The sequence below is a fragment of the Rhea pennata genome, chromosome 25 (assembly GCF_028389875.1).
Source record: "Rhea pennata isolate bPtePen1 chromosome 25, bPtePen1.pri, whole genome shotgun sequence".
Taxonomy (NCBI): Eukaryota; Metazoa; Chordata; class Aves; order Rheiformes; family Rheidae; genus Rhea; species Rhea pennata.
In genome coordinates this window covers 6181114-6193537 of record NC_084687.1, presented here as the reverse complement: position 1 = coordinate 6193537, position 12424 = coordinate 6181114, and the positions used below count along the sequence as shown (strand labels likewise).

At 41.2% G+C, this 12424-nt stretch overlaps 1 protein-coding gene across 1 annotated transcript; it reads right to left on the bottom strand.

Annotated features, from left to right (window-relative positions):
- Window positions 1-833: 833 nt before the first annotated feature.
- On the bottom strand, window positions 834-11496 carry LOC134150955 (C4b-binding protein-like). Its single transcript, XM_062595165.1, has 15 exons — window positions 11456-11496; window positions 11117-11202; window positions 10021-10175; window positions 9310-9501; window positions 8615-8714; window positions 7722-7807; window positions 7030-7242; window positions 6220-6402; window positions 5415-5603; window positions 4391-4591; window positions 3434-3616; window positions 2816-3004; window positions 2251-2430; window positions 1950-2107; window positions 834-1757 (listed from the first exon to the last, which is right to left on the bottom strand). The coding sequence occupies exons 3-15, from the start codon at window positions 10109-10111 to the stop codon at window positions 1596-1598; spliced, it is 2127 nt and encodes a 708-aa protein (XP_062451149.1). The 5' UTR covers window positions 10112-10175; window positions 11117-11202; window positions 11456-11496; the 3' UTR covers window positions 834-1595.
- Between the last annotated feature and the right edge of the window lie 928 nt (window positions 11497-12424).

The window sequence follows — 12424 nt, the reverse complement described above, 5'->3', positions numbered from 1 at the left end:
TACAGAGACTCCCAGCTGGCTCCAGCACAACCATCAGCTCTCCCAGGAGCTGCCAGGCCCATTAAGAAAATACCGTCATGGTGCTGGGAGCATTCTCAGCCAAAGAGCAGTGGTGGCACCAGTTGTAACATCTGGGAAGGCAACAGTCTCTCCTCAAAGTGAGCATGTCAGTGCCGAGAAGCCAGTCACAACAGGCTGGGGAAAAGGGAAACAGCTGTAGGAAGCTGGGGATGGGCTAGACAAGAAGCACCCAAGAGCCACGCCGTTCCTCCTGCCCAGCGCTGGAGGTGTGGATGTGGCCATGGCTAGCAGTGATGGGAAATGCTCCTTTCCAGAGGACTAAGCAACTTCAGCGAACACGGTGGTTTCCTGGCGGGGGTCCCTCAGAACACATGCACACACGAAAAGCTCTTCCACAGTACAGCTGCTCCTGGTACTGCCTTTCTGGAGTCTTCTCTAGTTAGGATGTACCGCGGGAAGGGAACACACTCTGCCTTGTTTCCAGGGAAGGAATACAAGGGATACAGCTATTTCATAGCTAGACCTGCTCCACCACACCATTCTTTCCTCGTTTCTGCGCACAGGGAGCTGCTTACCAGTGCTGCTGATTCACATTACCTTTCCACCCAGGGACCACGAATGCCACGAGGGGTGGTGAGACAGGCTGCTGCACGAACACATAGCGCGTGGCACACCCGGGGGGGCCTGCTGCAGCAGCACCACTCTGCGCTCAGGAAACAGGAGTTCTCCATGTCTAATCACACAATGATTACTGAAACACCTCTTTTCTTTACTACAAATAGAATAGAATTATTAAAAATAGGATGCAGCTCTTAATAGAATTGCATTTTTATTATAATTGTGCACTGAAGAAATACATGTTTGATCATACGATGTAGGTTAACAGAACACTTCCCCTTTACCGGACTTATTTTAGTCCCTTTCTTTACAGTTTTATTTCCAACAGCTGCTCTCAGCGCAAGTGAGTACACACAAAAATGCAGTGAGTGCCACTGCCAGGAGTCCCAGAGACAGATCTGTCCTGCTTGGGAAGAAAACCTGGTATTTTTGTTTTGCTAAAACACAAGCTTTGATGATTTCTTCATTTTACTTGCTCTTGACAGCTAATAAGGCAATTAAATGTTTGTTCACAACAATGAATGTAACAGTTACATGAACAGAATGCCCATAGGCTATATGGGATTATAGTTAAATATGTACATCAGCTGCAGGGTGAGCATGGACTGGTGATTCCTACAATCTATGTTCCTGTCTGTAGGGAGGAATTGGACAAAAATTTACTTTTGGTCTGGCTCCTTTCTGATTGTGCAGTTCTCAGTAAAATAAACGTAACTAAATGTGAACCTTTGAAATCTATACGGTGATGTACAAACCTAACTCAGTGACCTCTAACAGAATAGACCAAAAGAAGTTACTTTCTGACTCCTCACATGATAAATGTCCTTGACTGATTGTTTTTTTTCTAGCTACTTATGTATTAGTATGAATTACAAAGCCACTAAAAATCCTCAGTCACTATGGCTATTCAACATGCATCAAAGGAGACATGTCTGTTATGATACCAGTTGCAACATTCAGCTGTTTACTGTGATGCTTAGCTCCTTTTCAAGTTTCTGGATCTCCAGATACAACTTCCATACTTCCAGCACAGTTTTCATTTCTGACAGAACTCCACACTGCAGAATTTCTCTCTTTTGAAGAAACTCCTCACATATATCATGCTGAATGGGCTTTTCCTTTAAAAAAACAAAACAGAGGGCATGAGACTATGCTGTAGAGGAAGGTACCTATGTATTGAGCATCCCCTTCCTGCTGTGCCCATTTAATCATGCCAGCCCTATTTTAATGAAACAAACACATTCAAGAAGTTGAACAGGCTGTAAATGGGGCAAGATAGAGATAAAGCCTGGGCAGGTGATGGTACTTACGCATTTGGGTGATGGTATCCATTTGCCATCAGCTGAGCAGGAGGTTATTACTTGGCGTTTATCACTTTTGCAGGAGAAGGCTAGAGTTTCATTCACTTCATAGTGTGACTTGGACGTGTGAAACACTAAGTCATCTCCCACTGGTAGGTGACACTGAACTGAGAGGAAAATGCATACCAGAAAATAATGTAATTGGAGGAGGAAGAGGAGGAGAAAACATTGTGAATTTACTGTTAGTAGAAAAGCAGCCACCCTCGGCCTGCTCTAGCCAGTTACGGGCCGTCAGCCCATTTGGACCCACCTGGCCGACAGGTTGGCAGAGGCGGATGCCAGGCACTGTCACTCTGACACCAACTCTTATTACTGCCGTGCAGCACATAGCCTTCATTACATGAAAACTGCACAGCCATGCTGTACAGAAACGTAGCCGTCCGTGTAGTCATCCTTCCGTTGCTGATGACTGGCTTTGGACAGCGAACCACTGAGGGAAGAGAACAGGGGCCTTTGTGTTCGTTTTGGTTGCCAGCCTTACTCCAGCAACAGTGGTGATTGTAGACCATCAGATTAGATGGGGCATGATAACGCTTCCTGACCACTTTTTAGGTCAGTTTTATATTCAAACAATAGAACTTACCCTGAGGTGACCTATATCACGGCTCCTGAAGAAGCACTCATCAGACCTCAAGGCTAATGAGCAGCTCTCTGTACCCTAGACACAGGAGCTGCAAGAGCTGTAGGGTTATCAAACAGCTTTGGGCTTGGAGCTCCTGTATCAGAACAGCCAATAGGGCTGTTAGTCTGTTTAGACGTAATATTGCCCCTAGGTTCAAACTCGAATCTGACCTCATACAAGGGAAATGAATCACCTTTGCACTCGGGAGCAGGTCCACTCCACACCAGGTTTATCCCATCGTTGGATGTGCAGTAAATGGAGGTCTCCCCAATGAGGGACAAACCCTTTATACAACTGTACATTACTTTGGATCCATAGGAGAAGTACTCCATTCCCAAGCCAGAGTGCCGCCCATTTTTGATTCTTGGAGGTGGGCCACAGACTATAAAAAAGGGGGAAAGGAGGGGAGAGAAAAAAAAGTAGAAAAGGGGAAAAGGAAAAAGGAGAGGGAGGAAAAGCATGATTATAATATTCAGGTGAGAATCAGGTGAGTTCTTGGATATCAGTGAAGTACAAGAATTAACTTCATGTTTGAACTTAGGTGAATTCACATTAAGTTACTACTCAGCTACTTGTTGGATCAGATCCCAGTGTAGCTTCTTACATTAGCTTAATGCTTTCACCTTTTGCATAGCTCTGATCTAGATTCTAGCTCCAGGAGAAGATACAGAAATAAAAGGTTTAAACCCATAAGCCAGGGACCTTCCCACTTTCCAGAAGTAGATGCTGAATGTTGGTTACCTACTCACTACTGTTTCTAAATAGTTACATGGTATACTACTTCTCAGCAGTGATGTTGCGTTACACATACCTTCCTCACAAAATGGTAGTTGCGGAACCCAGCTCCCATCAGTCTGACACTCAATGGAGGAATCGCCTCTGAGAACATAGCCAGAATCACATATCATCCTCACTCGTGTCCCAGCTTTATAGTCATCTCTACTCCTATGAATCTCTCTTCCATGATCAATGACTGGTTCTGGGCAACGAGGTTCTACAAACACCAGAAGATAAAGGATTTAATGCGTTTTGAAATAATTCCAGTGAAGCTACTTCCTATGCAGAAGACAAGGTTATCAAGAACATCTGAACCCTCACAAAAAAGGTGAATATCATCTAAATGCAAATGACAGGTCTCAGCATTTCTTTTGTAACTTTAAAGGACTTTCTGCTCCTACAGTGAAGTCTTCCTAAGGCTGTTGTTGAAGGTGTGTGCTACAGGGAACCTCACCCTACTCAGGCTGCTTGTCTCTCCCCTTAGGGCACTCAGCACCACTCACCATTGTTTCCCCAGATGATCACAGCCAATGGTTTCTCACTAAACTGGATTCATGAGATTACTGAGAATCTATCAAGCAACATTAGGGAAAGGACAAGGAAGTATCCAAAGTAAAGTTCTGAGTCTTCTTAGCCATTTTCTAAACCCTTGCAAGCTACCAAAACTCTTCTTGACTTCTGAAATACTGAATCAGTCTGCTGCCAAAACCCCTTACTTTTTCCACAGCAATCTCCAAGCAATATAATGATCCATCTGTAGCTTTTGCTGCCTATTACTTCCCAGCTAACATAAGAAGACAACTAGGTTCAGGGATACATGAAAGGAACAAAACACTGCTTGGCTACTATCATCATCTAAGGTCATATGCATATTTTTGCATGCATTTTTCTGCTAAGAGGAGCAAGCAATTACACTGTACAGAGTGATCAAAACCTTTGTAGTCAAAAATAAGCAGTCACCAAGTCAACACACTTCACCAATTCTACCCACCTAGAATGCACTCAGGTATTTCAGGATCCCATGTACCACTTGCTGTACACTGAAGCACAACTTCATTGTCACAACCTTTGCAAGCATAGCCATCATTACACATAATGTGAACGCTGTCTCCATATTCATAATTGTTTTCTTTATATCCCCATTCACGTACATGCTTTCCATTTTTGACATCCGGATTTGGACAATGAACTCCTGAGAAATAACAAACCTTAGTAACAGTCTGAAATCATGGCAAAGACCTGGATGACAGCAGATTCATTCGATGTGAAAGAATGAATGCTTTGCAGGACAGAGGACATTTCCAGACATTCTAGAATTGTGTGGAGAGGCAGGGATCCAGGGAAACTAAAAGTCATTTTCTGTCCTTTTAAATCTAAGCTGCTCTGTTATTGCTGACATCAGCAAGAGGCCCTGTGCCCATCTTGCCCCTGGCAGCAGGATTGCTCAGAAACTCTGCAGAGCCGTATACTGAAACCTGTCATAGCAGACAAAATTCACTCCAACATCATCCCTGAGACACTCCTGTGTGTCGGGGTGTCTGCAAGGTCCTCTGCAACTGCTATCTTTCCTCAGATGAAGCAAAGGGTCCTTGACATGGCAATGACTGTTTTTCCACAGATTAAAGGGACTAGAAAGCATAGCTAGTAACTAAAGCAGAGAAAACACAGAGGCCAGGAAATAAACTGGAGTTCAAGAGTCATAGCAATGACCAGAAACATGTTAACTTTGGTACTAGGAGCAGCCTAGGTGAAACTGCTTGGATTTAAACATGGTCTGCCATGCCTGCTGGGGTGTTTAGCCTGCAACTATAGCACTGAAGTCTCTTAGTTAAACAGATTAATCACACAATTAACTGGGTAATCACAGTATTCCTCCTGTTTATTCCTTGTGTTCATCCTTGCCTCTTTCCTCCAACCTCATCATAGACACGACAGCAGATTATGTAAAGCTTCTTTACTAGGTAATAGTTTTACCAAATTGCAAAGATAATTAAACCAAAGGATTATAAACTTACTTTTACAAAAATGTGAAAACTCAGTCCATGTAAAATCTGGCAGACACTCAATATGCCACACGTTTTCTCCAGGGTTGAACTCATGGCCTATCTGACACTCATACGTAACTACAGACTTAACAGGAAATAAATTGCCAGAAACGTTTTTTGTAACAGCATTAAACACATCAGGAGGGTCATCACAGCTACCTAGGAATAAAATAAAATAAAAAAATTAAGGACACTTCCAGTGATAAATCCGTGAGGTTCACAATGGAAAGTAACGTAAGAGAGAACTTGGAAAAAATCACAGGTTCACATTGTTCTTTCTCTGAGATCCATATAAGGAAATTATCTGAATTCAGTAATGCTGAACAGTGAATTCAATGGAAACAAATGAAAATGTATAAATAATTTTAGTCTGTAAGTAATTTACACTATTATGTTATAACAAGATACAATTTATAATGCACATTCTTTGAGGCTCTGTCCTCATGGGTCAATGGACTTTAAAAATATTAAATATAGAAAGATTAATTTAGTCTCCTTGAATTCCACTGAGAAACCTTCATCAGCTTGATTGGGACAAGGCTTTAGTCTTCATGGCTTGAAGTTACAAATTCCTAAAATTATTTTTCCTCCAGAGTGCTGCCAGAAAACATGAAATGGAAAGTCACTTTTGTGCAACAGAGAAATTGTTCAAAAATCCAGTAAATTAGATTTCGGAGCCATTACTTTCATAAACTAAGACTTTCTTAAATCAGTGTAAATTTCACAAACAAAGTTGCTGGAGAAGTTAGAGTAGAGCTCATGCCATGGCACTTACTTCGTTGACAAACTGGCACTGGAGGGTCCCAAAGGCTATTTTCTGTGCATGTAGATACATCACTGCCGTTCATGGTATAGCGTAAGTCACAGCCAAACATGACAGTGTCTCTGTAAGTGTACTCTGCTCTATATCCACTCAACAGCTTTCCATTGTCAATATTTGGTTGTTCACAGCGAACCACTGTACAGGAAAAGACCATCAATTAGAAAATCAACAGTTATACTTAAGAGGGGAGATTAAAATATTAAAGATATACCTGTAGGATAAGATATGTTCACTAAAAAGATGGAAAAACGTACAGCACAAGGTATCAAACGGACATGATATTTTTGAACTGCTCCTCGCTCTATAATGCAACATTTTTTATTTCGTGCATTTTATTAAGGTAAAGCATAAAAAGAAAAAAGCAAAAGTAGCAAGTGTTACACCAGCTTTCTGAAATCTTTGCAGGCATTATATTTTACACAGGCTGGCAGGTCAGATTCATTGTCTGCTCTTCCGAGAACCCGAATAAAGTATCACTCAGATTTCCCTTGCTCACTTAGTGACCATGAGCAAGTCACTGCCTCGGCGATGGGAGCTCCCTCACGAGAGACCATAGTTCTTCTTACCACTACCAAACTCAAAGGGCCTCTTCTCTAAGAGGTGACCGCAGTAACGTAATGGAGAGATACAGCTCGGAGGAAGAATACAGCTTTAGCAGCCTGCTCCCTAGACAATAAGTTAAACTGCTACGGCTTGTGTTGCTACCCCGTGCCAATGAGGTTACAAGTGTGCCCTGCTATCCTAAGCTAAGGAAGAGATCACCTTTGCACTCAGGGGCAGGGTTGCTCCAGACACCGTTTAGGTTATCTACGGTCGTACAGTGAATAGAGGCATCTCCGACGAGTGAGAAAGGTGTCTCTCCTCTTCTGACAGCATTGCACCGATAAGTGACAGATGCTCCGTAACTGAAATCACCCCCAGCAGTTCCGCTATGCACTCCATTAGCTATATCTGGAGGGGGTAAGCATGGTATTGCTAAAGAAAAGAGGGACGGTAGGGAAGAACAAGGGGGAAAGAGAGAGAACAGATCAAATTATTTTGAACCAAAGATCTGATAAGAGAAAGAAGTTGAAACATAAGGTGCCAGAAATGTTGGCCATGTGAAATTAAAAGTAGTTCCCATGAAGCTCAGGAGAGCTGCACACCACTGACCACATGCTGCAGAGATCTGACCCTACAGTGGTGCAGTTTAGGGGTATGTCCATTTTACATGCAGCTGTCCTACTCCCAGAGAGTAAACTTTTTTACAGGATGATGAATAAAGATATATACACACACACACATGTAAATATGTGCATGTATGTGTGTGTGTGTGCATATATATATATATATATATATATATATATATGCAAATGAACATGCAGTAAACTACTGAAATTGTCAACAGGATAATGTGGTTATTTCTTTATCCAGCCCCAGTTATATTTGGGCAACAATTCAATTAAAGGACTTACGTTCACAGATTGGAATCTCCTTGTCCCATGTAACAACCCCATTTTTAATCACACAATGAATTTGGGAATTTCCAACCAGTCTGTGCCTATGTGAAATAGAAGGGGAAAAACTACATGTCAAACTCAGTTCTGATATATTGTCTATATCGCCACCATCAGTATGGCTATAGCTTCCTTATATTAGCATAATTAGAGCTTTAATTAATGGTATTTTTTTCAATAATACACTGAATTTTTGACAAACTATATGTTTAATGAATAAGTATTCGGTTTCTAATGAAGAATGTCTATTTTATCTAAAATTTTAATATGCAAGAAATGCAGTATTTTGATACTGAAATGTAGTTACAGTGACACATAACATTTATGCTGGGACATCTCATACTTTTATCAAGCATAGTTCCTGTAAAAAGAGCTAGGATTACAGGTGTCCCTGTCTTACTGGACATTAGACCCAAGCAAAACAGCAGAATGGTTGCAGGTGATGCAGTAAGTTAAACCATAAAGGTGCAACTGTTCAGAAAAACGTTTTCTCAAATAAAAGTGATATTTTTATGGAGGGTTTTTTATTTTTTGGTATGGCTCTTTAATGTAGAAGAAGAAGACTTAAGAAAATCTACCAGGGAAGATAGATCTATTTTACCTTGTTTCTGCCTTGCAATTACTAGTGAGCACAAAGATCCCTAACCGGCCTGCGCAGTGTAGCGAATTCTCTGTCCTTTTAAGTCTTTGAATACAAATTAGAAGAGTTTCTAGACAATATGCTGTAACTTAACCACAGCATATGGGCTTGAGAACAGAGTCAATGCTCTAGCCTCTGGTTTTACAGAAAATAAGACTAGAAAGTTTCTTAAGGTCCTAAAGGTTTGTGTCTCTGAGTGCTCATTGCTTACCCAGGTTCACAGGTGAAGTTTGCTGTTGAACCAAAACTGAATTCTTCTCCTGGAAGAAGTCTGCCGTTAGCTGGCTCTCCAGGATATCTGCAAAACTTTGCTGGAGGACAACAGGACTGGCATTAGTTCTTATTTTACACTCCAGAAGAATTAGTAAAATAAAATGCAAAAGGGAAACATAATATTCCTCTTCTGTTGAGCAAGGGGGTGAACCAGAAACCTCCAGATTTCCTTTCCCAAAATTATTCCATGAATCAAAGATTCTGTTAAGACTGTAGGTATCAGACTGCCGGGTCATGACGCAGAGTCAGCCTCTACTTGGCATTTTCGTATGCGCCAGTCTAACAGGAGTTTTGCAGTAAACCTGCCGAGTCCAACAGTGTTTCTACACAACTACAGAATTCAGTTATTGAAAGTTTGAAATGCACTTTTTGAACCAAGAGTTACAGAGTGTTAGAGCAGAAGAAAATGCTTTTCAGTATAGTCAGAGTCAACGATCAAAGGAAACCAGCATCAAAGCTGATTTCAACTGTTGTCATCATTTCAGGTACTCAGTGGAATATAACTGGCTTTTCATGTCATATCACTGATCTTTCACCTTCTTGTGTAATCACTTTTACGCTACTAAAATAAAATGAGCTGACAGGATCGGTGAATAAAAAACAAAATCAAAAGTAAACCTAAAACATACTCACATACACAAAAGTTTCTGGATCCTTTCCACTCACTTTTGCCTTCACAGACAAAAGTGTTATTGATAAGCGAATTTCTCACGTAACCTGGACGACAGACATATTCCACCACTGAACCAGTATCAAATTTGAAAATCCTTTGATAAGCAACTTTCAGTTCTGCAAATGAGAAACGTGGCGGAGGACCACAGGCACCTAGGAACGGAAAAGATCCATCAGAAATACATTCTGAGGAAAAACATTTAGAATTTAGGTCTGATTTACTGGGAAGCTCCAGGAGAGGACACTCCAGTGCCCGTAACTCCTGAGCTGCTGAACACAAGGAGGAGAAGGCTGGTCACTGTCTCAGGACACCTGTGAGCCACAGGGGAAGGAGCCGGAGCACACGGGAGAAGCCTCGTGTGTGCTTTTCTGTTCATTCTTCAGATTTCATTCAATTGTTTCAAAAGCTAGTGACAAAGCCCAGATTAATTTTTTCCTATCCCGATTACGTATAAATCAATGCACCTTTTTCATCTGGAATCATAGCTGTAAAGGCTGCAGAGCAAAAGAAAAGAGGCAAAGAAAGAGACATTCTGATCACAGAAAGTTACAGTGTTCTAGAAATGCAAAGGCAATGAGAAAAAGAGAATGATCAAAGTTATGCGAACCTCAGGAGAAAGTTTCTCTTCAAAAGAGAGGATAGGAGATTGCTCCGTTTTCATGTTCACTTACTCTGGACAGCAACAATAAGACCAGCAGCAATATATAGTCTAAAGATAGTGGCATGATACTTCTGCTTCCCAGGCTGCGAAGTTGACATCATTATTCCAGCTTCCCTGCCTGAAGATCTCACGGAAATAATTACATTTTTTCCCTAGGCAAAATATCTGTAAAAAAAGCAGGGGATGAAGCATTGAATTTATATTTATAAACACAGCTCATATCTATAGGACTCATTTCTCTGTCTCTTTCCTCTAGTTATGGTATAGGTAGACACTATAGATCTATCACAGCACAAACTGTAACAGAGCCTCCACTGGGGCAGACAGCACCCATATACACCACAGAGGACCTGATTTGCGGAGGCAGGACTGAATTTGGATAAGGAAGAGTGGCTCAAACACCTCACACAAACAGAAATGAAAATACAGCATAAGCAGGACTGCATGTTTTAAGCAACTTCCATGAGCTTTACTCAGCGGTCTCATTTCTTGACGTTTTTGTGAATGTAGATTTTAATTAAAATTTAAAAATAAGATACAAAAAAGAATAAAGAATAAAAGCTCCACTCAAACTATAAGATAAGTACTTTGCAGTTTGCCAGGTTCTACTTCAAAACATTATATAGCACGCCCACATATAGTTCTTCCCAGCTGACCAGCCAAATGAATACCTACAGGGTCATAAATTTCTCTATGCCGTTCACAAAAAGTCTCCTGAAATTTACCTCAGTAATAAAACAGAATGTTTTATTCGTAAATTTCTTGGAAGCAAATTCATAGTCAGGTGAAATCCAACTAGAGTCAATACAATCCCTCAGCAATATGTTATACACAGGGTGTGTGTCCATGGATGTGTCCGTGTGTTAGAAATACCTAACTAAAAAGACACAACTATATAACATCCGTACAGTAGCTTTGTGCAAATAACACCAACTGAGTAAAGCTATAAAGCACAGAAGTCATTTAGGAGACAAAACTCCATTTCAGGAAGTAACCTGTCTCCCCTAGACACCACCAAAAAAAAAAAAAAAAAAAAACCTCTCTGGCCTTCAGTTATCTAGGATCTTAATTTATGAGCCTAAATCCTCTTAAACTTATGTACTTACCTTGCTTCTGGAAACAACTGTGTTTTTTGAAGCTTTCTATATTGTACAGGTTTTGCCCAAAGGTGACTCTAATGAGAAATTAGTAACTAAAAGAAGAAAAGAAGAAGAGTTAAGCACATCTTCCTACTAAAGTTTTCCCCCTCTCACTCCCCCCACCCCCATCTGCCCTAAATCTTGATGCCGTTTCATTTTCCTGGCTTTCGCTCAGTTCTTGTTACAGCTCTTGGTTTGACTTGATTTAGCTTTACTAATATGCATGCCTGCTAGCATTGCAAGAGTGCTCCAATCCAGTTCCTAAGAGCAATGCTGCCTGAAGCTGTACAGCTCTAGCTATCTTACCTGAAGGTCTGTCAGCAGGAGACAGAGATTATGTATATCTGGTTCCTGAAAGACGAACTGATGACTTTCCTCATCTAAACCCCTGAAACCAGGCACCACAGTGCTAAGGGAGGAGTTATGATATGCCTACACCCTCAGAAATGCTCAGAAAAGTCTAAAAACAGACAAGTTTGAGTTCTGCAGAGACCAGAATTGTGCAAGTTTACCTATAAATTATTAACTCCTCCTCTGAACAAGGAAGTAGTTTATTCAACCTACAAAATGAAACATTAGAGAATTGAATTCAATCCAAGCAGATGTTGAAATTGTTTATTTTCTAAGTTGCCAATTCTTTCCTGAAACGATATGCATCTAAAGTAATCTGGAGCTTGGCTGAACAGGTCGTTGTCTGTTCCAACACCAAGCAACGGTAAGGCAGACGGCATCGTTCTGACATAAGATATATACTGAACTGGAGCGTGCTACTTGGATCTGCTTGAGATGATTGCTTCACCCTGGGGCACATCCGTCACGAGCACATACCTTCTTACTTTGAAGGCCTTATGGTGAATGTGGGAAATAGGGTTTCTTCAAACTCTCTCTAATCCCATTAAAATAACACCACTGGAAGAGCCAGAGGAGAGCTCAGTGGAGCACGAGGTCTCAGGGAATGTCACTGACTTGCACAACTGAATGCCCAAGTCCTTGAAGGGAAACCCAGCCGAGCTTTCTCCCTCTTGAGCTGTACCTGAAAGCTGTGCCTGAACCTAGTTGCCTCTGTTAGTTTGTCTTCCAGCAACAAGAGTTCTGGCAGAGGTCATAACCATTTACCCTCATGCTACTTGTACGTATGGTTTCATTTAGAGCAGGCTCAGGTTACCATCAAAACTTTGACAATAGTCTTTTCACCCCTAGATCTTGTTTTTCATAGGTATTGCTTTATTCTGCCAAATCTGACGGGTTCTTGCCAAAACAAAATAACCGCATCCC